We start from the raw sequence: 27,981 nt of genomic DNA, 5'->3' as shown, positions 1-27,981 counted from the left end.
CTTTGCAAGATATTATAGGTAACTAGAGTAGACGGCACTTGCTAGTGGAGTCGTACCAGAATTAGAGGAGCGGGGTTGTAGGTTAGAGGATATTTCTCTAGCTAGATTAGTTAAGATTTATCTATATTAATTAGGATTTAGAACTGTTTTAGCTAGTGTTGTCTAATAATACAATCCTAAGAACCTAAGTCTACTATTATAAAGGGGCAGTTATAAACCTTTTAGCTACTAACTATTATGTAAAGCTAAATGTAGTAAGCAACTAGGGAGGTAATCTAATCCTAGAACCCTTTAATAGTAAGCTTGTATAGTAGCTTTTAGATAGGTACCCTAAGTGTAGAAGAGATATTATAAGCAATTTTTAAATTAAGAAATAAGTAACCTTAGGCCCTAGTATCTACTAAAGCGTTTAGGCAAACACTAGATCTATTAAGGCATAGGGTTATACGTGTAAGTAAATAGGAACTAATAAATAATTTAGTTAAGGAAAGGTTTAACAGGTTATATTAAGTTAGGCCTAGGAAGGAGGATCCTCCTAGGCGTTGTCGTTTCCCGTCTAATAGCTATCTGAATTAGTTAATTTAGTAGTTTCTTCTTCCTTAGAATTCTTAACACCCTATTCTATATCTATAGCCTAAATCCTAGGGGGTTTAGGGTAGTTACTAGAGAAGTGCCTAGGCTTTCTACAATTATAGCAAGTTACTAGGATTCCTGTTGTAGTAGCGCTAGGAGTGGCTAGTGTAGCAGATAGGGGTTAATTATTTTAAGGGGTAGTGCCTTATTGTTGTAGATAGGGTATATAAGGTTTAGCTATTAAAGGTCTATTATAGGGTTTCTAATTAGCGTCTAAATAGGACTAGTTTCTAGAGTGTTAGAAGGGAGTTAGTCCTTTTCTAGATAATAGGGTAGTCTAGGTAGGAGTAGATAAGGTAGGGTATAGGCAGCGTTCTATGTTAAAAGTAGTAAGATAATCTACTATAGTCTTAAAATTATTGTGCTAATTCTATTAGAAAGCGAGGTTTAGCATCCTTAGGGAAGGTATAATCTTTATCTAGAGGTAGTAATACTACTCTAATTAGGGTACTTCTCCTCTAATAGCAAGACTCTAGAATTATAACTTAAAGGCAGGGAACGTCTCTATATTAGTTATATACAGGCGGTTAAATGCAGTCTAACTCTTAGCTATCTTATTTCTAGTAATAAAGTAGGTTTAAAGGAGGGTAATTATTTCCTTAGCTTTTTAGAACTAAAGGCTTAGGGAATTAGATAGGTAACGTGGCTCTAAGTATTCTCTTGCTAGTCCTAAGTAGTGTCCCTAGACTAACGCTATCTAAGCTCTAGAAGAGGGGTAGTAATTAGCGTTAATCTCTAGCCTATCCTAAATAGATGCTTGCTATTATCTAAAAGTAGGATTAGCACTATTACTAAGTGTGGAGATATTTAGCGTCTTTTTAGATTATCTCTTAGCTTTTATAGTATATACTATAGGGTTTAATATAGAAGCTAAAGACTAGCTAGGTTAGGTAGTACCCTATATCTCCTTATAGAGGGAGGTGTTGTACAACTAATTAGTAAGTTGCTTAACTTATTCCTCTAACCTCTCCTTTTTAGATAGGGTTAACATGTATTTATCTTTAAGGGAGGTGTTACTTTAAGATTTCCTAGGAGCACAAGGTACCTTAAGAGATAGATAGGAAGCGGGTCCTTTAAGGAGGGCGTTGTTAATTAAGTCTTCCTTATCTAATTTCTTTCTATTAGTGAATAGGCTTTTAAAAGTGGCTAAACTAGAGGCCCTTCCTTTGCCCTTATCTAACATTTTGTAGTTAATAAGAACAACAAATCTTTTCTTTTCTTTTTAGGGGGTTTGGTTATAGGAGGATATTAGCTTTGCCTCTGATTCCTCTAGGCTTTTAGTAGTCTCTGGGTCTCTACCTTAACGCAATCTAACGCGATTTTTCTAAAGGTAATCTAGCACTACCTATAGGTCTAGAAGTCTAAGCCTATAGGCTTTGGTCGTTAGAAGTTCTAATAGCTATTCTAACTATAGAGTTGTAGGGTTAGGTAGCTACTAGAACTAAATTAGTAGCTTAAAATAACAACAAGTGCGATATTCTTAAATACTGTTACTAGCTAGGATAATATTCTTCTTATAATATAATAACTTAGGTAGGTAGGGTATCTAAAAGGTATCCTATATAACTTAAAGGCATATAGGAGTGCGCGTCTGTACAGAAAAGGATAAGATTCCTATACCTATAGGTCTTGTACAAAAGGACAAGAAGAACATGCCTATCCTAACTATAGGCGAGCTGTTCTCTATATACATTAGTGAGTCGGGCCTTTACTGGGCCTGACTTGGCATAGAACAATGGGCAGGCAATTCTGCCTTATTGTTACACCTAGCTAGCAGTGTTAGATTATAATAAGTACTAGTATAGCTAGATATAAGACTATAAAAGCAAACCTATTTATATAGTATACTAGCCTAACTAAATAATTCTACTCTAGATACTTATAAAAACACGCCTATAGAAGATAACTATAATACACTACTAGACATGTAACAACGCTAACCTTATACTATTATAGACTCTCTAATAGAGACTTTAGATTCTACTCTACTAATATAGACTTATAAGAATATATATATTAGGAATATAAAGGCTAGGCGCAACTATATAACTAAAGCTAAGGCTAAAGGTAATAGTAATAAGAGAAATACTTCTAGAGTGTAAGGCCTAAAATTATAGCAGTCTCTAATATAAACTAGAGTATCTATTATAGATGCCCCTTATATAGATAGTAGTAGTATAGGAGAGCTAAATAATAGTAATAGTAATAATAGCGTCTAGGTTTATAGATAATTATAACGTAAGAGGGTCCTAACTATACAAGTTAAATAATATATATATATAATATTAGTATATATAAATAATATAATATAATATTACTATATATCCTATACTATATAAGCTTACTATATTATACTACCCCTTTACTACTATATATAATATAGTATATATAATAATATATACACATGCCTAACTTTAAACTAATATACTACTAAAGAAACCTATAATATATATAGTGTAAGCAACTAACTTGCCCTAGAATATTTATAACATAGAGTATAATCTTTAGTAATACTACTATACTATAATATAGAAGTGTTGTCGCAATAGGCGCCTTTATAGAACTTACTAACCTATTATTATAGGATATTTTAGATTATAATTTTATATACTAGGTATACTACCTAGTCTCTTAGTTATTGTTACAGCATACCTAGGCAGCGGTATACTGCACGCCTATACTACCTAGGTATCTACTAGTACTGCTTCCTGTATAGTAACCCTACTAAATTATGCCTACTACGTGCCCTCTATCTATACTAAATTTTCCCCCTAGGTACTATATATCTATCTACTATATAACCTATAATTAGGTATATTATATAAACTATGTTTAAATAGACGCTAAAGTTAATATATATAATACTAATAATATATAAACTAAAAAGTAGTTTACCTTTATAGAATATATAGTATAGTAAACCTTATTTAGGTTTACTTCTCGTACTTAAACTACTTTGTGGTCTACTTTAGATAAATATGGCTACTGTAAACCGGTTTTGTACCGTAGTGCTTGTACGAAAGGACAAGAAGAACTTGTTTATCTATCTATAAGCATAAGGCGCCTTTTATATGTGAAGGCAGAGAGGGACTCGGACCAGAGTCGGGGCGGTAGGTATCGGCACTGAGCTGGGTCAACTGCGCTGGTCTAAGATGGAACGAGCGTTGCACTCGTTACAACTGTGACCAGGTCGAATAACATTTGCCGATCTGTAGCACGGAAGAAATGAGGCAAAAGTAAGTTCTTCTACCTCGCCGCCTTTATGGAATCCATATGGTGGAGTGTTGATATTGCGACTCGATTTTTACTTCACTGCCTGCTACTCCCCCTCCTTGATATCTACCAAGGCTGCAATGATAAGCACAAAGGCTAAGTCATGTATTGAAAAAGCACTCCTTTTGTTATTTCCTCAAATCAGTCTGTAGTTACATAGTTGAGGGATTGCCCTTTCTCCACAATTAAAATTAGCATGCCCTTCCGTAGGCGATTATATTTTGCATTGTCAAAAATTAGTAAAATTAATTAGGTGTGTGAATGGAACATGTTGCGCAGTAGGTCTTCTACACAGGGGTTTGTTAGCAGTTAGTTATAACACGTCAAGAGACTAGACAGGCAAGAACTTACATCGAGATCACCGAGACCGCAGCCTTTAGAAAACCCACCCAAGGGTCCGCCAGCGTCCTCTCCTGTCATTTGGGCCAGGCGACACTCTCGATGAATATTGTATTCAGAAGATCTAATGTCCTTACTCTGACACTATAATAGAGGTTAGACTTCTCTGTCGTACATAGTTGTGATTACGGAAATAAATGTACGCAGCTAAATGATTTGTTGCGCTGTTTTAAATTAGTGCTTAAGAAGTATCATGAGGAACTCAATACGTACACCACAAACCCAACCCGCTGGAAGATCTTCAACAGCCGGTAAACAATTTAGTTGCCTTAGTTCCTGCCCAGATACTAACTAGAGCCTGAGCTAGCATAGCAGTAAGAAGAGTTACCTGTAGCTTCATAATGATAGCTGATTGAGTGGCTGGTCGAATAGCAAGTAAGGTTGCTGGTAGCACAGTTTATTTCTTGAGTCTTCTTAGCAAGACTGGGCCACATTTATGTACAGCTGATAAAACTGCTGGCCTTGGGTGGGTTGGACTTACAGAGTCACAGCCTGCAGCTTATTTTCTTTTTAAGTAAATTGTTCTCTCCAATTAGATGATCACTTGGAGTACGAATTTATTTTTCACTACTACCTTAGACTGCACATTACCGGCAAGGGGCAAAGGTTTGGCCACAAAATATAGTAAGTAAACCGAAAGGCTGATCACTGTGATTAAGGCACTTTCAAGAACTTTTACTTGTGATTCAGAGTAAATGCACTACAGTAGAGTAGATATTGACATGGTGTACACGCAGAGAGACCAGTCGCACTACATTGACTGAACAAACAAATCTATAATACACTACGGTAACCTGCCAGTAGGTAACCACATACATCTCAACTCACAAACGCCTTACTCCCAAGCCTCCGAGTTCATCTACATACTACGCTTACTACCACTACCAAGTTTGATTTCAATCAAATCTCACTTTGTCAATACACCGAACTAGCCGTTATAGCACGATACGCAAATTGCCGCCCTGTTGAATCTACTATGCTATATCCGCCTATTCTAATCACAGCACTATACACACCAGAGACTAAATGATTGCGCTATCAAGACATGCTTCAAACCTACCCCATTCTCTCGTCACAGCCTCGTCCCGCGCCCTTCCGCATGCATGCACATTGCACAGATTAGCAACAATACGGTCCGCATAGGGTTAGAAAAGGGGAGCTCACATCGTTCACTCCCACAATAACGGCCGAGCTAGAAATTGCGGCTTACGCTAAGAGACACACAAAAGTCACTCGTGCATGCAGAACACATAGTCCATATACCTCCCCTCCGTACTTGACTGTATACCTCGACCGTCTTTTCATGTCTCACAGCACACCGCATTTTCTCGCCTTGAATGGCAAGCCGCATCAGCGCTCCACCACGTCCTGTGCTGTGTTGAAAGTGTTCCCTTGCGCTGCCCTTTTCAGCGCCATGCTTCGTTGCTGCAATCGAATCGTGTTAGATGCACGAAGCTAATATGCTGTGTACCGTGTACTGCGTATTGCACACCCACTGTGCCAGGAAGAATGCTACGGTACCCCTCCTTACCTATTCATTGTATCCCCCATCGTACCGTACCACAAGACACGTGGCATGCACATGGACATGTGTGCACACTGGCGCACGGAGCTCTACGCAAAAGCTTCCCGGGAGGCGTTTCTACATGGCCATCGTAGAAGAAGGGGAATGCAATAAACTGGCGAGGGGATTGGTTTGGAGGTTGGGAATCGTCGCCGTGGGATGATGAGCTCGCCTGCTTTCCTTAGGTGTCGAGTGGAGTAGGTAAACTGACTTACTTTCGCCGCGCTGCAGCGACGCAGCTAATCTCAAATCGCATCAAAACAAACAACAGATCAAGAAAGAACAAAACTACCCAGATCGTACATGGTACTACCTCATACCCCCCACCCCCATCATCGACATCCCACGTCCATCTCGCTTCTAGCCCTCTGAAATCTGCATTCGGCGTAGCACCCGCTGCGGTGCGGAGCTGGATCTTGGTACGATGGCGTACGATGGGTGTGTGCGTTGTGTTGTACGTTGAACGTTGTAGGAGTACACAGTAAGCTTTAAGCAGTAAACAATAAGCAGTCAGCGGTAAGCGATAAGTGGTAAGCGGACTGCGGGCTGCAATTTCGGGAAACAGGCAAGGCCCAAGGCGAAAGGGAGAAAAGCACCAACCCATGTACATACCATACATCCCCACTGATCCAGACGCGTGATTTTGTACACTGCAAAGATGTTATCCACAAGCCATGCCAAACCACAGTAATGCGATCAGATATGTAACATCTAACACTCACCTATCTGTGTGCGGGGTACCGTACCTTAGATGGCCCTTTGAAGTATCTTGAATTCGGGACCCATGGGTGCTAACCTACGAGGAAACGCAAGATAGAATAAAAGGTTTCGTTTGATTTGCAACCAGGCTGGCGCGTTAGGTACGGAGTGAGTTGGAAAGGGGAGGTAGTACAAAGGTACGCCAAGGGCAGGGTTTGTGTGGAAGGTGTGTGCAGATGGCAGGTGATATATGAATGAATATACTGGGGAGAAGACGAACAAGAAGACGAACAAGAAGACGAACAAAAGGGTCTATACACCCATCTTGAATTTGTCCACCACCATCAACGATAATAGTAGCAGCGACAACGACAACGACAACGACAACACACCAACAACAAAAACCAAATAAACGCTCAATGCCATAGAAATCTTCGTACAAAAAACCACTCGCCTCGAATTCAAAGGTATAAGAAAAAAGAACCCTCCCCCCTCTTCTCTCCCTCCTCTCCCCAACCCGCTAGGAAACCCCCAAAAACAAAAGAAAAGAAAAAAATACTGCAAGCCTCGTGCGAAGAACAAGTGCCGTCGTCGATGAAGAATATGCACAATCCGGATCCAGGATCCAAGCAATCCCCGCGGTCAATACATCAGGGTGCAACACAACCCCTCCAAACCTTCGTTATTACACAAAACCATCTTGCCTAGTCTCTCTGATCTTCCCCGTCTTCTTCATCTCCAATCTCCCGCTTTACACCTTCGTTCCTATGCACGCTACGCCTTTCCCTCGACTGCAGCGCCCTCCTCGCCTCCTTCCTCCTCCTCAATAAACTCCCCGGCCCCCAACGCAACCCTAAAATCCACCTCCTCAACCTCCTCGATCTCGTCCACATCCTCTTCCTCTTCCTCTGTGATACCCATAATCTCGCCGCTGCGCCTACCCTGGACACTCGTGGCCCGACTGCCGCCTTCGCTCCCGCTTCGACTCCTCCACGCCCCGCCACCAATGCCATTGCTGATCCCGTGAGCGGACGCCATGGCTGACGATGATGTTGTTACGCTAAGCATGGGCCCCTTGAACGGACTGCGCTTGCGTTTCGCAAACACGAAGCCTGGGCTTTGCGGGGGGATGGCGGCTGCGGAGCCAAAAGCAGCCGTGGATTCGGTGGGGAATCCCTGGCGCACCAGGCGGATGTTGGAAGGAAAGGTCGACGAAGTAGGCGTGGCAGGGAGGACCTTGACACTGGCGTGCGGGCTCTTGGGCACACGCGAGGTGCTGTGGCCAGAGTTCGAGACGGCAGGCGAAGTGCAGCTAGCAGAGGATGTAGAGCTGGCTTTGCTATGGCTATGGTGGTGGTGTGGCATCGAGCGGATCGAGGATACACTGGAGGAAGTGCTCTTTCTGCCTCTGAGCCCGCCTGAAGACCTTCGGTAACTGGAGCGGGGGGTTAGGGGTGCAGGGGAAGCAGAGAGTCGGCGCACGGAGCCTGAGCCGTTTGTGGAGACGCGCGGACGGGGCTGGTGGTACGATGTTGTGGGCGTGAGCGTGTTTGAATGCGCACTGGATCGATTCGCTGTACTGAGCCTTTTTGGATCGCCGCCTCCCCGTTCCCCAGTTGCACACCCTCCAAGACCGCCATGCCCAGACATCTTTGGTGAGCGTCCTCCACTACTGGCCTTTGAATGCGGACTTCGTGCCCGTTTGCTGGTTTCTTTGATCCAGTTTCGCAGAGACACAAGATGGCTGATGAAGGGCTGTTTGCGCCGCCGGTTCTTGGGTACGAAGCCGTTTGGGGAGAGCAGGTCTGGGTTCGTCGTTACGGTTTGGAGCATGGTGGAGCGTGATTTTCGGCGTTCGAGATCTTTGGCTGGGAGTGGGGGGCGACTAGAGGAGTGTGAGGTGCGAGAGTGGCGTGAGGAGAGGGAAGGGAGGGGCTTGTCGGTCGGTGGAAGAGTGGGCGTGGTTATGGAGCTCGATTCGGGGAGGTCGGGAAGGTCAGGAACACCTGATTGAGGTTCGTTAGTACTGTAGAGTGGACGGGGAGTGAGAAGGGATTTAGGGAAGGGGCAACGAACTCTGCATACTCCTGCGATTCATAGTCCTCCCACGGCTCTTGGGCGTACGACTATTTCCAGGCGATGGCAAACCGTCTTCATCAATCTCCCTAATCGTCGGTGCCATCTTCTCCAACGCACTGCTCGCTGCGCTCAATCGCCTAAGACTCTTCGCTTCGGCTTCTCTCTCCTTCCTCTTGCGCTCCCGTCTCTTCGCTTTGCGCTCCTCCTTCTCGAGAAGTAATGCCCACCACCCGGCCAGGGAATCACACCGCTGTGCCAGAACATTCTCAATCACCATGTCAATATCCACACCAGCAGCCTTCATTCGTTGCAGCACCTCCTTCTCCAATTCCGTGGAAAATGGCGCGGGCTGCTGCAACTTCAGCGTCTCCTGCTGTCGCGGCGCATGCTCACTCAGCCACGGATTTTGCAATATATCCGCGAGCGTCGGTCGGAGAATGGGCCGTTTCGACAAGAGGGCGGAGCACAGCTCGCGCGCCTGTGCAGGAAAGGTATCGGGGTATTTGGGTTCTTCCTTGAGAATCTTGGTCTTTGTGACGATTTCGTCATCGTCGTCAAAGGGCAGTTCACCGACGAGTAGGGCATAGAGAATGATGCCTAGACTCCAGACATCTACTTTTTCGCCCGCGTACTTCTCCCCCTTTAGCATTTCTGGTGCGCTGTAGCATACAGTTCCGCACCACGTCTGCAGATAGTTTGATTTTCCCTCGTACTCCCTCGTGAAGCCAAAGTCGACCAATTTGACATCGCCATGTTTGTCCAGCAGTATGTTCTCCAACTTGAGGTCGCGGTGGACGCAGGATTTGTTGTGCACGTACGAAACCGCGCCGACGAGTTGTGTGAATATGCGCTGGACCTTGGGGGGCTCGAGAGCCCCTTTTTTCAGCAGGTAGTCGTAGAGTTCATCGCCTTGACACCATTCCAACGCGAGCCAGACCAGCTGTTCTGTAACTATGACTTCGTAGAGGCGGGCAATGTGCGGATGTATAAATTGGCGGTGGTGATGTATCTCTCGGGCGAGGTTCGCATCGTTCTTCCTCGCGGACTTGAGGACGACCTGGTGCAGCCCTGCAAATTAGCTTCCTATTTCTCCAGAGCAACTTCATCCAGTCCAGTTGGGAAAGGAAAAGAGGGCAGACATACCTTCGACCCATTGGTGAGTTTATGCGTCGCGAGGTATACTTTCCCAAAGCTTCCCTTTCCTATAAGTTTGCCCAGAGTATAGTTCCCGACCGTCTTCAAATCTTCCGCGGCAAATTCACTATGATACCGATTAGTATACCATGTATTGTGTTGAAAGATGAAGACAAGGTGCCGACACTTTCCCCTGAATGCGCGCAGTCATCCAGCATTCAACCTCCAGCTTGGGAAAAGAAGTAGGGACAACTCACTCAAGTAACTGCTTGTACGAATTCGCGAGTTGCTAAACCGCCCTTTTGTCAGCCAAATGAACACCCCAGAGAAGGAAACACCAAACATCTCTCTCCTCCCAGTCTTCCCCTCAAACTGCGACCTCGTATCCCTATCCCCTGGTGGCGGAAACCCGAACCAAACAAACAATGCACCCAACTGGCTTCCCCCTTCCCTCTCCTAGCAGTATAGATAAAAAACGTACCTTTTTCCGCCGAGCCTGAATCTCAGCCTGAGCCCGAATGTTAGACTGCATTCCACGCGCCGCCGCTGCGTATGCGTGTGGGTCGAGATAGCAGCGCCGTCATCTACCGGCACGCGCGCGCGCGTGTGTAACGAAAGGCGGGAGGCGGAACAGATGAACTAAGAAGAACAGAGACAAGAACAAGAATTAGAACAAGAATACACAACAACGGAGACCTGGAATCTCCCCAGGACCAAAGAACGACAATAACGTTGAAGCGGCCGCGTTATTGGGGGGTTCGGAGTGGGGGGCGGCGGCGGCGACGGGCGCGCGCGCAACAAATCGCCGCGGGAGTGAGGAGACGTGCTCTTCGGCCGGTTTTTTTTTGCGGGTTGGGTTGGGGGTTTTTGGGTTTGGCCAACGCGAAAGGGTGCGTCTAGGTTTAGTGGATGGGGGAACTGCGAGGCGGATGGGCGGGTGGATGTGCGGGTGGGGATGAGAAGAAAGAAGGTATATACGGTAGTACAAGTAAGAATAAGTTGTGATGATTGTGGTAGAGATGTCGTTGTGCGGTGGTGTTGATGGGACGACGGCAAGGCCGGGGGAGGTTTTTTTTGCCTGTCCAGATGAGATTTTGCTTCACGGTCTGGTTGCTTGCTCTCTGTCTCCTGAGCAGAAGCGGTTTGTTGCGGATTGGGCTTGTCTTGGTCGGGGGGTGTGGGCGTGGGATCCTGGGTGTCGATCATCCAAGGTCCACTTGCCTGGGAAACGTGGTCGACTTGGGTTGCTTGACAATTCGCTGCCTGACATGGATGCTCTTTTGATGACGAGTCGTTTTTGCTTGTCAAGAGAAAGATGGAAAGGTGAAGTCTTGTGTCACACTTGACGAGGCGAATCAACCATGTATGTCATGCCCGTGGGCCTGTCAGCAGGGCGCGGGTGTGACGTTGCACCAGTGAGCGATTCAAGGAGAGACAATGATGGAATCGTATTCAAAAGCAGGTATTGGAGAATCCGTGCCTCATGTTGGCACTAGGCTCATGTATGGATACAGCCTCGGAGGTTTCAGACTTTTTTAGAGTTGCCATTGCACAATCAATCATTCCAGACAAAACTACCAGCGCTGTGTAGTTCCCAAAGAAAGGTTCTCGACTACTTGCTACAACTTGCTCCCACCCCCAATAAATGTCCCCCCTAGCCTTAACATCTCTACCGCCTCCGTCACCATATCCTCCACTATCTCCTTTGCAGGCTTGATGTCCCTAATCACTCCCGCAACCTGGCCCATCAGGAAGGGAATATCCACATCCTTTCCGTCATCCATATCCTTTGCCAGCGGTACTATGCCTTGTTCCGTCAGCTTCTTGATCTCGTCCTCGCGCTCATGCCACTCCTTGATATAGTCATTGTACCTGACTCTCAACGGGCGTCCCGATACAACGAGTGTGCGTCCGGTATCCGTGAAATCGGCACTAACGACGTGTTCCTTGTGCATCTGCGAGCACCCGGCTTCTGTCGAAGCAACGAACCGAGTACCGACCCATACACCCTGTGCGCCTTGCATCAAGGAAGATGCGAGACTGCGCCCGTTATAGATGCCGCCTGCTGCTACCACCATGGCCGGCTCGCCCGTCAGAGGGGATTTGTATTGGCGGGCTACGTCGACAACCGAGGGGATGAGGATGCTGTTCGCGATATCACCGGTATGTCCTCCGCCTTCGCCGCCCTGTGCGCATACAATGTCTACGCCCGCATCGAGTGCTTTCTTGGCGTGTTTAGGGTGGCCCACCATGTTCATGATCAGAATCCCAGCCTCATGCAGGCGCTTGATTGTCCGCGCAGGAGGCACGCCAACAGCACTCACAAAGAGTTTTGCGCCGTTCTTAATAGTGACTTCAATCAGTTCGTCCAACTGTCCATGTGTGTAATCGTGGTTTGTCTTTCGTGCGCTGCCGCCCACTTGCGGAAGTGCGAGGTCTACGCCAAAGGGCAGCGATTGATCGCAAAGGTTTGATTTGAGGTCGTCTATGATGGATTGGAGCTGGGCAGGTGTGTAGCCTAGACCTCCGATCACCCCAAGGCCGCCTGCGTTGGAGACGGCGGCTGCGAGGGGGCCACCAGATGTTCGTGCCATGCCAGCGAGTATGATGGGGTATTGGATCCCTAGCAGCTTCGAGAGCGGCGTTTGAAGAGAAGGAGCCATGATGAGTACCTTCTGAATGCACAGTTTGGCAGCCAAAAGCACGAGGAACAGAGCGACTATTGTAGAAAGGGAATGAGCCAGAAGTTTATACCCTTTGCTCGACAATGCGACGCTAGAGCAGACATGATGGCAAGCGTTGGGGAAGGGGTGGGGGATGGTTGCTAAATAGCGGAAGCTGTCGTAGGGTTAGCCGCGACGAAGCCAGGGCCAGGGTCCTTGCGGGGAAAACGTGCCGAGGCAGGTCGAGTCGCCAGTCCAACCATGCGCCGGGCCTGTCTGTCTAGGTGGCTGCATTGTACCGAAAAATGCCATGCTACTGTGGCGATGATGCAGATGCAGATGGCGATGATCATCTAGTAGACGTAGTCACTGTGGAAAGCTGTTGACTATTATCTTGCAATCATGCATCTATACCACAGTCGGGTGTTAATGTCGGTCGCTGCCTCGTATCAGAGGGTCAAATATATCATCAATGGGACGAACATTTAAAAGCATCAAAACAGCCGATGCGATTGTATTGACTTGGGAGATTGTAGTGTACATCTCGTACGCCAGCAGCAATAGGCGTCTACAAAAGCGTTTGCGATGGTTGTTGGGCGGCCATGATCGCACCTGCGTTGGTGTGGCAGCAGAAGACGACGACTGAACGGCCTCATTGGGGTCTTGGCTTGATCTACCAAGGCCCATGAAACGGTAAAGACTAAACCAGCGCGGTAACTCCTGTGCAGTCACGAAAATGGCCCTTTCCTCGGACCCATGTAGTCCACAGTGCTTTGCTAACAATGAGATCCAAGGGACTACAAGTCCGCTGTTAGCGCTTGACGCCATTGATCTGCCCATTGACCTGTTTGTGCCCATTGGGCTTTACCTGCACGACCGACTGTGGTGGTGGTGGTGGTGGTGGTGGCGGCGGTGGGACAGGGCCAAAAGGCCGGCGTTGTTCGGGTGCTGGATCCATGGCATCCTCTTCCGTATCATCGTCGTACTCTTCGCTTTCTTCGTCTTCCTCGTGATCACCATATTCGTACTCGCTCTCGGTAACCTCTTCATCCTCTTCCAGCTCGTTCATGGGAACCTGGCCGCGCCCCTGTGCTTGCATGCCCCGACATAGCGTCTCCAGACGAGCAATCTTCTTGCGTTGGTCTTCTGCTTCTTTGGTCTTCCTCGCCAGCTCCTCTTGCATCTTGTGGCGTTCCTCGACCATCTCACCAATGTTGCGATTGGTGATTTCCTTGTGGCGCTGGAGATTCTGATTCTCCTTTTCGAGTCGCTTGGTCTTTTTCGACATCTCCTCCATTTCCTTGCGGAATGTCAGAAACAAGTCATTGGAATTGTTGAGAGTCTCCTCAACCTGCATCTAGTCAGTATTAACCAAGATGCTATCGGACAGCGAGGAGTAGCGTGAATAACTTACCTGCTTGAACTTTTCCACGTATATGTTGAGCTGCGTTCTGAGCTCAGTCTCTGTTTGCGAAAATGTAGAGACCTGACGGGTCAATTGATGAGATTTCGAAGACTCAGCTTCTTGTTGCTTGCGCTGTTGTTCTAATCGAGCCATCTGATACTGGATTTCCAGCTCCTTGGTCCGAAGTAGGGAGTGAAACTGCAACTCTCGCAGCTCGTACTGATCAATGAATGACTTGAACTTCTGGCGGAACCTGTAGAATAATTAGCATGGATTGCGCATGTTGAACTATGGGCACGCACAGCTCATCCAGTTCCAACTCCGCCTGGTTCTGCGGTTCGGGCCCTGTGGTAGCTGCAATACATTCATCCACATCAGCGACTAGATGCTCCACGCGGTCATGCAGTTCCTGCCGGGCAGCCGATTCGCTTGTTTCGAGTTTATGCAACTCATCCTTCAACTTCTTGTTCTCTTTGGCAAAGTCACGCGACAACTTGTCCAGCTTGTCTTTCATGGTTGTGACTTTGTTCAATTCGGATCTCTGCGCATCCTTTTCTTTCTGTAGTTGATCCCCGCGCTTCTTTGCCTTTTGGTGCTCGCGCTCGGTCCGCTTCATGTCCGCCAGCAGCTCCGAATAGCGCTTTTGCACACTCTCGAGGCGCAACAGGGGTCCGTCGATGTTGGAGAGGAGAGAGGAGAGTTCGCGGTTGGCCTTTTTCACTTCGCGTTCTGTCCAGTCCACACGTCAGCCAGCGATTCGAGAAGTCAAATGTGGGCGCAACCTCGAGTGCGCCACCTGCAGATGGTTTGCCCCAGGGGTTTGCAAGACACACGTGAACGCACCAATTTCGAGCTCCTGCTCCTTGTCGCCAGCCTGGTCCAGCTCGAGTTGTGCAATCTTGGCCTGGATCTGCTTCTGCTGCTCCGAGGGGTCGGCAGCCTTTTTGCCCTTGCCCTTCTTCGCCGGCGCGGGCGCGGGCGTGGGTGCATGCTGGGCGGGAGGCATGATGGCAGGCGAAGCAGAGGCACTACTGCGGCTTCCGTCGTGAGTGGGACGAGTTTGGGTCGTCGTCGGCTGGCGCTGCTGGGCCACAGTTGCCATGAATCCGTAGCTGCGTAGCTGGCTGCGTAGCTGCGTAGTCGGGTGGGCGCTTCCGCTGAGAGGCTCCCCGTGACTCCTAGACGAAGGCTCGACACATGCACACGAATCTCCACGGTTCCTCACACGGTTCGCTCGTACGTCGCAGTGCGCATTCGCCGCTGCAGCGGTTCAGATCTCGATGCGCGTGGTCGTATAAAGGGAGGGTCGGTGGTGGCCCGCCGATGTCTCGGGACTGCTTCAGACAGGAAGACGAGGCGGCGACGGCGCGAAGACTCTCAAGACAAGTGGGCTTGCACAGCGGTGCTATGTACAGGTGGTGCAGGGCAAGTACAGTCGAGGGAGGGGGAGGGGGAGGGGGAGGGGGGAAAGTGGGCGGGCCGGGCGATGTCTCGTGGCGGGTGTGGGTGTGGGTGTGCGTGTGGGTTGTGTGCGTGTGTGTGTGCACGGGGGGGGGGAAAGATTGTGGGTGGGGATCAGAGACTTGATGGTTTCGTTTCGTCAGTCACCACCTGCGCCAAAAAGACACACACTACTCTCTTCTCTATCTTTTCAAGAAATAGAGAATCATGGATACGACAGCTTTTCAGCGGCTGGCCAGGAATCAGAATTGTGGACAAAGGCCCAAACGAATCTAAAGGCCCTCTCTCGCATAGCAAAGCTGCTACCGGTACCAGCAGTAGTGAGTCTGTACCGGTAGTGCGCACAGTCAGGCTGTTGGATGCCATGTACTGCTGCTTCTGCTACTACTCTGCTGCTGCCACCACTTGCTGCCACCACTGCTGCTGCCCTCTTGTCAATTTTTGCAGGCCAACTTGCTGGTTGGTTAAGCAGAGTGCTTTTGGTGCTTGGCTATGGTGGCGGCGGCCAATCGGCGTCAGTGGGCGCGTCATGAACTGCCGTGAACCGTGAGCCGCCGCCTCTACTCCATCTGACATTTTTACTGATTCCCGACTCTCTGGTATGCGAAAGTAGCCCATTACGTCTACAGGCGGACACGGCCTCCCCTCCCCCCCTCTTCCTTCCCTCCCTCTCCCTCGACAAGCCATGCTACGATCCGCCCGCTGGCAGCTGAGGACCCCGCACGTTGCCTCGGCCAACAGAACCAGCTTCCTGCCATCACCACGATCAGCCAGCAGCAGACATGTCTCCAGCTTCCCCAACGTCGGCGAGAAGCTACATGGCTTCACTCTCAAGCGCGTCAAGCAGGTGCCTGAACTTGAATTGACCGCACTGCACCTCGAGCACGACAAGACGGGCGCCGACTACCTGCACATTGCCCGCGAAGACGCCAACAATGTCTTCTCCATTGGCTTCAAGACGAACCCCCCCGACGCCACTGGAGTGCCACACATCCTCGAGCACACCACGCTGTGTGGGAGTCAGAAGTGGGTGAACCTTGGCCAGTCCAGGCAGGATGCTGTCTGCGCACTTGACTGACCAGCCTACCAGATATCCCATTCGCGACCCCTTCTTCAAGATGCTCCCGCGCACGCTCTCCAACTTCATGAATGCCTGGACCTTCCCCGATCACACCGGATACCCCTTCGCCACGACTAATGTCCAGGACTTCAAGAACCTCATGTCCGTGTACCTCGATGCAACCCTTCACCCGCTTCTCAAGGAAAACGACTTCACACAAGAAGGCTGGCGGATAGGGCCTGAGAATCCAATGGCGGCAGAGACGGAGGACCCAGATGCGAAGAAGCTGGTCTTCAAGGGCGTTGTCTACAACGAGATGAAGGGCCAAATGTCGGACGCAAGCTATCTCTTCTACACAAAATTCCAGGAGCACCTCTTTCCCGCCATCAACAACTCGGGCGGCGACCCCCAGAAGATCACCGACCTCACATGGGAGCAATTGCGAAAGTTCCATGCCGACCATTACCATCCTAGCAATGCGAAGATCCTGACATACGGCGACATGCCCCTGGAGAGCCATCTGCACGAGGTCGATCAGCGGTTGAATGCTTTCGACAGGATAACAGTCACGCAAGATATCAAAGGGCCGATCACGCTGGATGCTCCCAAACATGTCACGGTTTCTGGTCCCCTGGATCCCTTAGTCCCGCAAGACCGACAGTACAAGACATCCGTCACCTGGTTAATGGGCGACACAAGAGATGCTGTCGAGAACTTTGGTCTCGGTGTCCTTAGCAGCTTGCTCATGAGCGGTTATGGGTCTCCTCTATATCGCAATCTGATTGAATCTGGACTGGGCGCAGACTTCAGTGCCAATACGGGATATGACAGCGCCGGTACCCGGGGTGTCTTTACGGTTGGATTGGACGCCGTCAAGGCCGATGACGTGCCTGGAGTACGCGAGGCTATCGTCAAGACGTTTGCGGAGGTGCGAAAGAATGGGTTTGATAAGATCAAGGTGGATGGCATCCTGCATCAGCTAGAGCTGTCGCTAAAGCACAAGACTGCCAACTTTGGCATGAGCATCCTCCAAAGGCTCAAGCCTGGCTGGTTCAATGGCATCGACCCCATGGATGCGCTTGCGTGGCAAGAGACTGTCGACGCTTTCCAGAAAAAGCATGCCGAGGGTGATTATTTAGAAGGCTTGATCGAGAAGTATCTCTTCAGTGAGAATACTCTTACCTTCACCATGCGCCCGTCTGAGACTTTCAGCGAGGAGCTGGCCGAGGAAGAAAGTCAGCGGCTTGCATCAAAAATCTCTGAGACTACGAAGCAATTCCCTAGCGAAAAGGATGCCCAGGAATACTTGGAGAAGCGCGAGCGGGAGCTGCTGGAAGTCCAAGAGAAGGCGAGAAATGAGGATCTGAGCTGCCTACCCACGGTGCACGTCAAGGATATACCTCGTGAGAAAGAGAGGAAGCCGATTCAACAATTAAACCTAGATGAAGTCAGCGCTCAGTTCCGTGAGGTACCCACCAATGGTCTGACGTACTTCCGTGCTGTTCACAAGTTCAGCGAGATTCCAGATGAGCTTCGAGTCATGATCCCACTATTCACAAGCGCCATCATGCGTCTCGGAACCAAGGATAAGACCATGGAGCAGCTCGAGGAGCAGATCAAATTAAAGACGGGGGGTATCTCTGTAGCCTATCACTGCTCTCAGTCGCCTAATCGGCTCAACAAACTGTCGGAGGGTTTCGTTTTTTCAGGTTACGCATTCGACCGGAATGTTCCCGACTTGTACGAGCTCCTCCGAATGATTATTCAAGAGACGAATTTTGACGGGCCTGAAGCGGAGAAGAAGGTTCGCGAGCTCCTTCAAAGCTCGGCAAGCGGTGCTATCAACTCCATTGCCGAATCTGGCCACTCTTATGCGATGCGGTATGCGGAAGCAACCGTGGGACATGGAGGCCTCATTGAGCAGACCAGCGGTCTCACACAAGTCAAACTTATGACCAGTCTCGCATCTCAAGAATCTCTCGCCGACGTAATGTCCAAGCTCAAGGCCATTCAGGGCTTCGCTATAGCCAACAGATGCAACTTCCGCGTTGCCATCAATTGCGGTCCCGAATCCGCCACCTCCAACCAAGAGGCGCTCCGCAAATTCCTCCACACCCTACCAAAGGAAGTGCCCAGCTTCAAGATTGGAGAGCAGCAAACGTTCCCCCGTGGCACCAAGACTTTCTTCCCCCTTCCCTACCAAGTCTACTACTCCGCCCAGGCATACCGAACAGTAGCTTACAATGACGAGCTCAGCGGGCCTCTTGAGATCCTCGCCAAAATGCTTACCTTCAAGCAGCTGCACCCTGAAATTCGCGAGAAAGGCGGGGCCTACGGCGGTGGGGCCTACGCGCGCGGTCTCAGCGGCGTCTTCGGCATGTACTCGTACCGTGATCCAAATCCCCTAAACAGCCTGAAGATCATGGCTGACGCTGGAACATGGGCGCGCGATTGGGCATGGACAAATCGGGATCTGGAAGAGGCCAAGTTGAGTGTTTTCCAGTCCCTGGATGCGCCGCAGAGTGTGAGCAGTGAGGGAATGCGAGTCTTCTTGAACGGCATCACGGACGAGATGTGGCAGACCAGGAGGGAACGTCTTCTCGACACAACGACTCTCCAAGTCCGGCAAGTTGCGCAAAAGTACTTGGTCGAGGGCGCGGCGAATGCGAGGACTGTTGTACTGGGCGAGAAGAAGGACTGGGTCAAAGAGAGTCACGGCTGGAACTTGAGGGATTTGGGTATGACGGCGGCAAGCTCGGAACAAGCAGGCGGAGAGGAACAGTGAGAAGATTCTTCCACTGCTAGTAAAACAAGATGTTTGTGAATCTGGATGATCAGGTATGTATGATGAATGTACGATAGACTCTTAGCTCCAGCATCAAATCGGCGTTGGCCTTTTTTCATGCTCCATGCTCTGCTCATGAGCACCAACAAACCCCCATTATCCTAACTCCTCTGCCCCCCCCAAAAAATATGTAAATAATCAACGTCCAATCTTCCCACTTCACCTTCCCTCCCCTCACCCACCGCACCAACCTCCTACTCCCCCAACCACGCTAGCCCACGCACGTCCCCCCAACCCACCCCAACTCCAAAACCCTCCACCCACATCCTCCCTCCGTCTTCCTCCCACACAAAACCCAGCGCACAGAACAGACCTTCCAGACCGTCCAGCCCCCGCCCAATGGCTGCGACGGTCTCGTCGTCGCCACCGCAACGACGGAATGCGCAAGAGCAGAGAACTTTCTGGAGGGAGAGGAGATCCTCATACGATGGGAGTTGGGAGTGTGAGCAGGTGTGAGTGAGAAAGGACCGGGGAAAGGGTGAGGGAGAGAAAGTCATGCACCCAGTTTTTCCACCATCTCGGCTGCTAGTGCTGGGGCTTTGGGGAGATGTCTTGGGTGTGGACTTTCTGTCTTTTTCTTCCTCCCTGGATTTCGATTTCGCTTGCGCTTTTGCTTGCGCTGGTCTTGACTTGTGCGGATGAGTTGATCTTCTTTTTGCTTTTAGGGGGGGAAATCCCTGCTTTTTCAGACCTGCCTGGTGTTGTTTCTTTGGAAATGACTTGAGTGAGATTATTCTCCTGGTGGACTAAGCGTGGGGGTACAATGTTTTGGCTCTTTGAGGGGGAGATGGGGGTGGATTTGTTCATGTGTTGTAGATTGATATACGTATATACACAGATTAAACATCTAAGTTGGCATCTACAATTCAATCTGCTGTCCTGGAGGCCCTTGACCCATCCTGTCCTTCTGATGCACCTCGCTCGCCTTGATAATCAACCGCCGATAATCCAGCACCGCTTGTTCGAGTTCCGCGCGCTTGAGCGCTTCGTGGTCGCTATGCGCAACGAAGATGCTGCCAGGACCATAGAGATATCGCTTGTGCGAGCCACTTAGCAGCGGTACATCGGTCCCGTAATTCACAGTTAGCGTGTCAAAGCCATCAATATCGCAATCGATATCCACAGGCGCGTAGCCCTCGCTGCCCCACACGACCTGCAGGTCCCCGCCGGCTTTTTGCGCAGCGGCAGTTACGTCTTTCAGGGCGTTGACGATTTGTTCGCGGACGAGGTCTGGGGTGCTGGCTGCAAGTCTGGTCGCAATATTCGCACTCGCTGTCTCTGCGACTACATTTGCAGCGACGCCGCCCTCGATCCGTCCAAAGTTCATGGTCGTGTTGCCGTACTTGTCGCTCCAGGGAAGATGTTGACGCAGCTCCAACAGGGCTCCCAGCGCCTCGACGAGCACATCGTTTGCACTAACGCCCAGCCATGGGTAGCCTGAATGCGCAGCTTTGCCCGTGGCCTGGAGTTTGAAGCCGAGCATGCCTTTGTGGCCACAGACAAGTTTCGCCTCGGTGGGTTCGCCGAAGATGATGATTTCGTGGGAACTGGGGCGCTTGTTCCAGGAGCTGAATGCGCGCATGCCGTCACCGCCTGTTTCTTCGCCTACTACGAAGAGCAGCGATATGTCGTCTTGTAGTTGCCCTTTTAGGCTCGTGGTGGCCATTATCATGGCCGCGACGCTACCCTTTGCATCGACACTACCACGTCCGCCGATAACGTCTGTGGTCTTGTTGTAGTAGTATGGCCAGTATGGCGGGACAGTATCAATGTGCGAGGTAAGGAGAAGGGTGGTTTCGCGCTTCTTGCCGTACGCGAGTAAATTGTACCGGTTCTCTGAGACTTGCTGGCGCTCGACCGTCCAGGAGGAGTTGCGGAGGTAGGATGTTAGCCATTGGCCTACGTCCCGTTCATTTGAAGTTATAGATTCTATCTCGACGAGGGAGCGGTGCAGATGGAGGAGCTCTGTGGAGGTTTCTGGGTCGAGAGTGGTGAGATGGATGGGTGCGTCATTTTGAAGGTGGGATGTTGTTGCTGCCAGAGTGCCGAGGGCAAGCGAGAGGAGGGGATACGTTCTTAGTATCATTGTCGATATAGGTGGAAGCTAAATAGCTTCAATTGTGTATGGGAAGAGGGGTGTTGTGCTGTGGACAACACGGTACGGAAGCTTGAGCTTTGGCTGCGATGACGAACGTCGTTGGCATGGGTCGTCCTTGTCACACCCTACGGTACATCTTTGTCCCCGCAACACCATCCACAACTTCGACCTTCCTGATACAGATCGACAGCTTGTTGAAGAATAGCCAGCATCCAATCAAACAGTTAGACAGGGAACGAGATGCGTCAATTGCAAAGCTGATTCTAGAATCCGTCTAAAAAAGGACCGATGGCACTCAAGATTCAGCTGTTGGAAGACTGACTCGCTCCAGCGAGACGCCGACATACCAGCAACATGGCAACAGAAAGCAGGCCCCACACAAAGTCCATCCTCATTCGAGAATTGGAGCAAAAAAAGCAAAACTGACTCCACTGTCGTCTTAATCCTGTCATCACTGGCTGTCTCAATATGCATTGGACCATAAGCGCCGACGTTACGAGCGTGATCGAACGTTATAATATAATACAGGGCTCGGCCAGGTCTATGGATGCATACGAACATCTTCATCTACGCAGCATTCATTTCATTGTCTTTGGGTCCGACGCCAGAGAATTAGTATCTCTTTTTTTGTCCAAGATTTATATTCGCGAACACATCTTACTGATCTGTAGACAACCCATTACTACCGACCTGTAAATATCAATTCATTATGGTATGTCCAATCATGGCCCTGCACTTGGATAGACCACGTCAAACGTCACTGTCATTGTCACATCGAACATAATGCTGAGCATGCACTAGATTGCAACATCCACATCACCCTCTCTTCCTTCACACCGGGACGCTTTCAGCCGTAATGCTGGTCGTTCTCCTCGCAGAGCAGAGTTTCGTCGTAAGAGTACCAAGAGAGGGCTTCGCAAGAAAGACGGAAAGCACTGGTCCCAGAATTTTATGTGTCACGCGTGATCGGAGATCAACCGTTGTGTCAAGCTCGACAGAATGATTCGGACGAGGATGGTACATCCAATTCAGATGCCATCGAAGATGACGGGGTTGTTGCAATTGAAGAATCCAATGACATCCTGGACACCTTGTTAGGTGACTTGGATGGCTCGATACCTTCTTGGGAGACCAATGTAGTGCAAGCTTTCTTTGACACGCAGAGGCATGACTCTACAAGAACGCGTCAAATTGAACCTTGGGCCTGGATGGACGATCGTGAATACCCAAGCGGACGCAGTCGATCCTACCCAACAGGCCTCAACGCACAAGAATTGCGGGACAAGCTACTAGAGCAACGATATGGACTCGCTGGCTGAGCAAATGTGGACCGACGCTTGATATATATATCAAAGATCACACCAGAGTTCGTGCGTGCGCTAGCCGAGACAGCTTGGGGCCACCAGATTGAAGCTATCCGCGATGCCATGTACAAGCATGTCGCTTTAGAAACCTCTTTTCGTGTACATCTCCCAAGGGGTAGCTTGAACACGTTTCGCCTCGAGTTCCACGTTGCCCATCTTATTCTAAGAAAGGCACCAGCTCCACCGGTGGGTGGCACAGATAACGGAACCGAGAAGAATGATCCAGTGGCTGATTTGACTTTTCTTGAGGATGCCAACTCTCCAGAAGAAGCTCCAAGATATCTCATTTATCAATCGCATATTAGCGTAACGGTGTGTGGGTGGAGCGACACCCAATGGACGGGATACGCATTCGCCAATACAGGTCTTCCATTGACCTCCTTCGTATCGCAAGTAGAAGATGAGCCGACACACGACTTGTTCGCTGCGGACCGTGATGACGACTATATCAAAGACGCAGACGATACGACATGGGATGCGCGAAAGTACTGGCTACAGGTCGTGGGTATACGATGCGAACTGATCTTGAAAGAGTGGACTTACCTAGTTCGCACAGTCGAGGAAGCAATCACTAAATGGGTAACTACTTCCCAGAAGAATCTAACGACATGCAACTAACTGGCGAGTAGAGAGCGAATGATCCGTGCAACAAGAGTATTGCTCAGGCAAACCTAGATTCTAAAGATATCAAGAGATCGCTTGACTGGATTGTTCAGACTATGCAGCTTTTACGGCAACTTCGAGACTCCCTGTCGCTCACACTGAGAGCATACAAACGTTTCGCCGAGCCAGGTGGGGATATGGCATACTTTTCCGACCTTTCCGACTGCGGCAGAACACACAACAGTATCAAAGGGACCTTCGAGAAGCTGACAGATCTCTATGACATACTAAAATCTCTTGATGATTCCTGTCAGCGATTCACAATCCACGTATGTGAGAGTCCTACGCCTGTATCGGATACCATTAACAGCCGCGCAGCTTGGCCGAATCTTAAGTTTAGAGCACAACCGCCTCACAGCGGAGAGCTACAAGATCAGCAAAGACGAATACCAGTTGAGTGCCGAGAGCAACAGCCTTACTAAAGACCGCAACCAGCTGGATGCTGAGAGTATGAGATTAAATAAACAATCTCTCAGCATCAACCTTCGCTCTAGCGAGCTTTACGACACGCTTCGAGAACTGACGGAGCAAAGTACCATAGCAGCATGTGCAAATCAAGCGGATGCAGCGAGAACAAGTCGCAGTACACGCGTGAGTGTGGAGGTATGTATGAATTCTCTGATTGTGTACTTCGCGCACATATACAGCCCCCTAGCATTCGTTAGGTGGTGAATTTTAGTGTTAGTAGGCGCTCGGTGGGGGTGGGCGCTTGGTGGTAGATCACGTTATTTTTATTGAAACATTTATATAGGACCCTATTATCGACGCAGATTCCGCCTGCGCACTTTTCGACATATGCCTCTCCGTATTCATTCAGCAGACAGTGCAGAAAGATTGTCGCGCTAGACGAAGCACATAACTACATGACGCAAGGTAGTGGTGCAGCTAAAGCCTTCACGGAGAAGCTGCTACGGACAGTGCGCGAGCAGCGATATTAAGCTGTTAGGGTCGTTATTGCAACTTAGGAGCCTAAAGACAGCTAACAGGGTCTTGTTATCGCGACAACATTTAGAGCGTTCTGATGAATGAGATAAAGATAGTGTTGCAAACTTGCCTTTGACGCACAGACCAATCAACATCTTGGGGTACCGACGTGGCGCCGAGCCAGCCTCCTTGGGCCCGCGCGTTGTCGCGCGCAGCCGCTACCTTCTCTCGCCATCGCTACCTTCTCTCGCCATCGCTACCTTCTCTCGCCATCGCTACCTTCTCTCGCCATCGCTACCTTCTCTCGCCATCGCTACCCTACATCGCACGTTTCTCTTCATCACTCCTAGTCTTATTTCGCCCTCTCTGGGTCACGTAGGATTGCGAGTGGCTGTGTGCGCGACGGGCGCTGTAGCATTTTTTAGCGACTTATATGCCCCTTCGAGAATGTCTACGCAATCGCGGTCGCAGGTCATACGGTCTAAACCGATAGGTGAAGGATTAGATGGCTTCCGCAATACCTTCAATTCGATATGCGATGACATAGGCGTCCCTAACTCCTCGCAAGCGCTTGATCAGGTGGGTTATGAAGGTAGTACAACCTGACTATCTTTACTGCGTAGTTCTAACGCCATTTCAGATACCCAAGACCTGCTGGTTACTCTTATATCTGCCTTGCAGGCCCTTCCTGCCGCTCGACTCCTACAATCCAAGAATGGGAGTAAAAGTCTCTTCCACGACCTCTTACGGCTTAATGCCGCAGTCGGTTCTGACGGTTTCGACGCTGACCGAGTACGACCTCTGCTTGACGCGATCCTCACACTTCAGCCTGACGAATTTGTCTGGGATGCAGTCTACAATGCCGTCACCAAATCAACGCCTCCACCCCGCCCTACCTCGTCCTTCCCACAAACACCCCTGTCCAGCAACACGGGCAGCTTCGCGAACTCAGCCGAGCACCGCAAACACGTAGACAATGTGCTGAAGGAAGAGCTTGGACACCTATACGTTGGCATACCTGGCTTCTTCGACGCGTTCTTCAGAGATGTGCCAGGTCTGAGACCTGCGGCACAGGCTGTGTTCGACAAGTGCCAGGAAGGAGATAAACCACTCTACCGGTTGGCGAGCGGTTGGCAAGGCTGGCCTGAAGGGGCGAAAGAAAAGGATGTTTTAAACTGGTTTGCCCCGCTCACAGACCGGCTGTTGGACCTCACAGAAGGGCATCAGCTGGAATCTAGAGTTCGGCGGCGACTACTGGCACAGCCAAATCAGCCTCTGCAAGGCTCCACTGCCGATCGCAAGCTGGACATTGGCTTTGTGGACGATCTAAACGCCGGCGTGAACTTAAAGTGTCGATGGTCACAGATTCTGATACCTAGGGAGCTTAAGAGCAATCCGTCAGCTGACAAAGCGTCTAAGGCATGGCTCGATCTTGGTAGATATGCGAGGGAGGTGCTCGCTGCTTAAGACAGCCGCCGCTTTGTTGTTGGCTTCACTCTCTGTGGACCCTTTATGCGGCTATGGACATTCGACCGACTTGGAGGTATCGCTTCCGAGCAGTTTGACATAAACGAAGATGGATTGCAGTTTGTGTCTGCAATGCTTGGCTTTCTCTGGATGAGCGAGGAACAGCTAGGGTTCGATCTGACGATTATTATAGTTAGAGACAAGCGGTACATTGAGATTAAGCGGGAGAATAGGAAAGAGCGCCTCGTTATTGATAGGTTGATAAAACGGGTGCCTTGCGTCGCTGGTCGAGCAACGACCTGCTGGAAAGTTTATAAAGAAGAAGATCCTAACACGCCGCTTGTTGTTAAGGATTCATGGCAGTATCTAGAGCGCGAAGAGGAAGGCGAATTGTTACGCGAGGCAACTAAGAAGGGGGTGATAAATGTTGCTAGGTACTTCCACCATGAGACAGTTAGTGTAGGCAGTTAAGACGACGACATCCGCGCAAATGTACGGAAAGGCCTGGATATAACCAAGGCAACGAACTACAAGCTAGAAAAGTTAATGCCGCCACTAAGCACGACCGGACAACGGGCCTCGCGGAGAGACAGAAGCAGCAGCAACACTAGCGGGCGGAAGCGATCCTTAAGCTGCACAGCACTGCCATTACCGCCTAGTAAGCGCACTTGCTTAGGCTCCCCAATAAAGCATGCTGTGGCGAATCGAGTCCACCGCCGTGTTGTTGTTCGCGACTACGGGAAACCTATTTACAAGACCAGTTTAATAGTCAGCCTTCTAGCGCAGTTAGAAGGCTGTATTAATGGATACGAGTCGTTACACATATAGGCTAACATGCTACAATGCGATATCTTACTGAACAACCTCTTGATTAACGAGGAAGACGATAATCCCTCTTGGCCCGCGTTTCTAATTGATCTTGATCTTGCGGTTAAGGAGAATCGCGAGGAACCGTTAGGAGCGCGAGGGAAGACGGGCACGCGAGCGTTCATGGCAATTGGGGTGCTTCTCGACGAAGAGAAGCATTCGTTCATGCACGATCTCGAATCGTTCTTCTGGGTCCTCTTCTGGATATGCATTTATTATGATGGACCAGCCAAAGATGTTAGGGCGACGGAGTTTGAGAAGTGGAATTATGTGAACATGGAGGAATTGGCGGAATTGAAGTCAGGGCTTGTGAGTAGGGAAAGATATTTTCTTAATCGGATCACGAAAGCCTTCACGCTATACTACTAGCCGTTGATTCCATATGTGAATAGGCTGCGACAGGCAGTCTTCCTAATGGATAAACCGTGGGAGAATGAGGACAAGACATTGTATTCTCGAATGAAGGAGATTCTTCGATTGGCGCGAACGGATCTGGAAAACTCAGAGTGATCACTACCGCAAGAGGCAAGGCATAGTAGTGTATTAGTATGAATCCCCTTACTACTAGTCTCTAACAAGATCTCTGAGATTAAGATGACTAGGATAGTATAAGGCTACCTATGCACTGCATTATAGGGAGACTAACGTAAATAGTGAGCATAGAATTGCAAAAAGCTAGCAACCTAGGATCTAACTCTATAAAATCCTGGGTAAGTGTGCCCTCCCTCCATATAATACTAAAACCCACGCCAGACAGCCTAGGCACAAATTACTTCTGGCAGAGGGACACCATCACGCCAACCTGGGTGGTCTCGAGTGCCTTACCAGAGGCAGCACGAACTTGGTTGGTGTTGCGAATTACAGCGGCCTGCAGGAACTCTGCCAACTTGCAGTCACGATAGGCACGGTCAAGCTGGTCCTAATGCAACGTGTTTATGCGGCACGCTGTTGCTATAGCCCGCCCAGTGCAGTTGTATTTGCCATTGCGGATAAGCTTGTCGCTAACGTCCTTAATCTCACGCGCTGACATGCCTTCTAGCACAGTCTAAGGAGGCGCCGTCTGTGATGTTGGCGCAGAGGAGATGCACTTGGTTCTGAGGCGAACCCTGTGGAGCGACGGCGAGATCATAGTGGCGAAGGGTCCACAGAACATTAGTAGTAAGGAAGCCCTAGACTGCGTCCACCGCGACACAGTACCCTTAGCCAACCTTACGCTTTGCTATAGTAGTGAGGCGCCTACTGCTAGTGCCTACCTTAAGCACGTTATTGCCGGGCTAGAGCGAGGCGAGGTAGAGGGCGATAGGGCCGTCTGGGCGATGGAGGGCGTCGGCGTAGTCGTGAGTGGACTAATGATTCTCCACACACAGGCTATCACAGATGTTT

The 27,981-nt window shown here is 49.6% G+C and overlaps 9 protein-coding genes across 9 annotated transcripts; 2 read left to right on the top strand and 7 right to left on the bottom strand.

The window, feature by feature from the left end:
• Window positions 1-4,151: 4,151 nt before the first annotated feature.
• IAQ61_007898 (uncharacterized protein) lies at window positions 4,152-4,645 on the bottom strand (the record flags this gene model as incomplete). The annotated part of the gene is made up of 5 exons (XM_003840600.2): window positions 4,152-4,193; window positions 4,258-4,389; window positions 4,449-4,469; window positions 4,519-4,581; window positions 4,634-4,645. 5 exons carry the CDS (start codon window positions 4,643-4,645, stop codon window positions 4,152-4,154), a joined length of 270 nt encoding a protein of 89 aa, XP_003840648.2.
• Window positions 4,646-7,342: 2,697 nt separating this feature from the next.
• Window positions 7,343-10,313, bottom strand: IAQ61_007897 (uncharacterized protein; the record flags this gene model as incomplete). Its single annotated transcript, XM_003840601.1, has 5 exons — window positions 7,343-8,574; window positions 8,645-9,704; window positions 9,791-9,908; window positions 10,039-10,070; window positions 10,263-10,313. 5 exons carry the CDS (start codon window positions 10,311-10,313, stop codon window positions 7,343-7,345), a joined length of 2,493 nt encoding a protein of 830 aa, XP_003840649.1.
• Window positions 10,314-11,400: 1,087 nt separating this feature from the next.
• Window positions 11,401-12,444, bottom strand: IAQ61_007896 (uncharacterized protein; the record flags this gene model as incomplete). The annotated part of the gene is made up of 1 exon (XM_003840602.2): window positions 11,401-12,444. One exon carries the CDS (start codon window positions 12,442-12,444, stop codon window positions 11,401-11,403), a length of 1,044 nt encoding a protein of 347 aa, XP_003840650.2.
• An 811-nt stretch (window positions 12,445-13,255) lies between these two features.
• Window positions 13,256-15,103, bottom strand: IAQ61_007895 (uncharacterized protein; the record flags this gene model as incomplete). Its single annotated transcript, XM_003840603.2, has 5 exons — window positions 13,256-13,795; window positions 13,859-14,102; window positions 14,152-14,578; window positions 14,693-15,027; window positions 15,090-15,103. The coding sequence occupies 5 exons, from the start codon at window positions 15,101-15,103 to the stop codon at window positions 13,256-13,258; spliced, it is 1,560 nt and encodes a 519-aa protein (XP_003840651.2).
• A 591-nt stretch (window positions 15,104-15,694) lies between these two features.
• Window positions 15,695-15,886, bottom strand: IAQ61_007894 (uncharacterized protein; the record flags this gene model as incomplete). The annotated part of the gene is made up of 1 exon (XM_066097782.1): window positions 15,695-15,886. The coding sequence occupies one exon, from the start codon at window positions 15,884-15,886 to the stop codon at window positions 15,695-15,697; it is 192 nt and encodes a 63-aa protein (XP_065952279.1).
• Window positions 15,887-15,995: 109 nt separating this feature from the next.
• On the top strand, window positions 15,996-19,155 carry IAQ61_007893 (uncharacterized protein; the record flags this gene model as incomplete). The annotated part of the gene is made up of 2 exons (XM_003840604.2): window positions 15,996-16,336; window positions 16,401-19,155. The coding sequence occupies 2 exons, from the start codon at window positions 15,996-15,998 to the stop codon at window positions 19,153-19,155; spliced, it is 3,096 nt and encodes a 1,031-aa protein (XP_003840652.2).
• Window positions 19,156-19,740: 585 nt separating this feature from the next.
• On the bottom strand, window positions 19,741-20,022 carry IAQ61_007892 (uncharacterized protein; the record flags this gene model as incomplete). The annotated part of the gene is made up of 1 exon (XM_066097781.1): window positions 19,741-20,022. The coding sequence occupies one exon, from the start codon at window positions 20,020-20,022 to the stop codon at window positions 19,741-19,743; it is 282 nt and encodes a 93-aa protein (XP_065952278.1).
• Window positions 20,023-20,074: 52 nt separating this feature from the next.
• Window positions 20,075-21,301, bottom strand: IAQ61_007891 (uncharacterized protein; the record flags this gene model as incomplete). The annotated part of the gene is made up of 1 exon (XM_003840605.2): window positions 20,075-21,301. One exon carries the CDS (start codon window positions 21,299-21,301, stop codon window positions 20,075-20,077), a length of 1,227 nt encoding a protein of 408 aa, XP_003840653.2.
• A 920-nt stretch (window positions 21,302-22,221) lies between these two features.
• On the top strand, window positions 22,222-27,108 carry IAQ61_007890 (uncharacterized protein; the record flags this gene model as incomplete). Its single annotated transcript, XM_066097780.1, is given in 11 exon segments — window positions 22,222-22,449; window positions 22,669-23,256; window positions 23,307-23,609; window positions 23,659-23,943; window positions 24,165-24,213; window positions 24,449-24,856; window positions 24,905-25,699; window positions 25,733-26,188; window positions 26,204-26,499; window positions 26,560-26,907; window positions 26,968-27,108. Coding segments are annotated over 11 exon segments (3,897 nt in total), but the record flags the coding sequence as incomplete, so codon positions are not given.
• Window positions 27,109-27,981: the final 873 nt, after the last annotated feature.

This window comes from Plenodomus lingam (genome assembly GCF_022343315.1).
Source record: "Plenodomus lingam strain CAN1 chromosome Unknown contig_3, whole genome shotgun sequence".
Taxonomy (NCBI): domain Eukaryota; kingdom Fungi; phylum Ascomycota; class Dothideomycetes; order Pleosporales; family Leptosphaeriaceae; genus Plenodomus; species Plenodomus lingam.
This window is presented reverse-complemented; position numbering and strand designations above follow the sequence as displayed.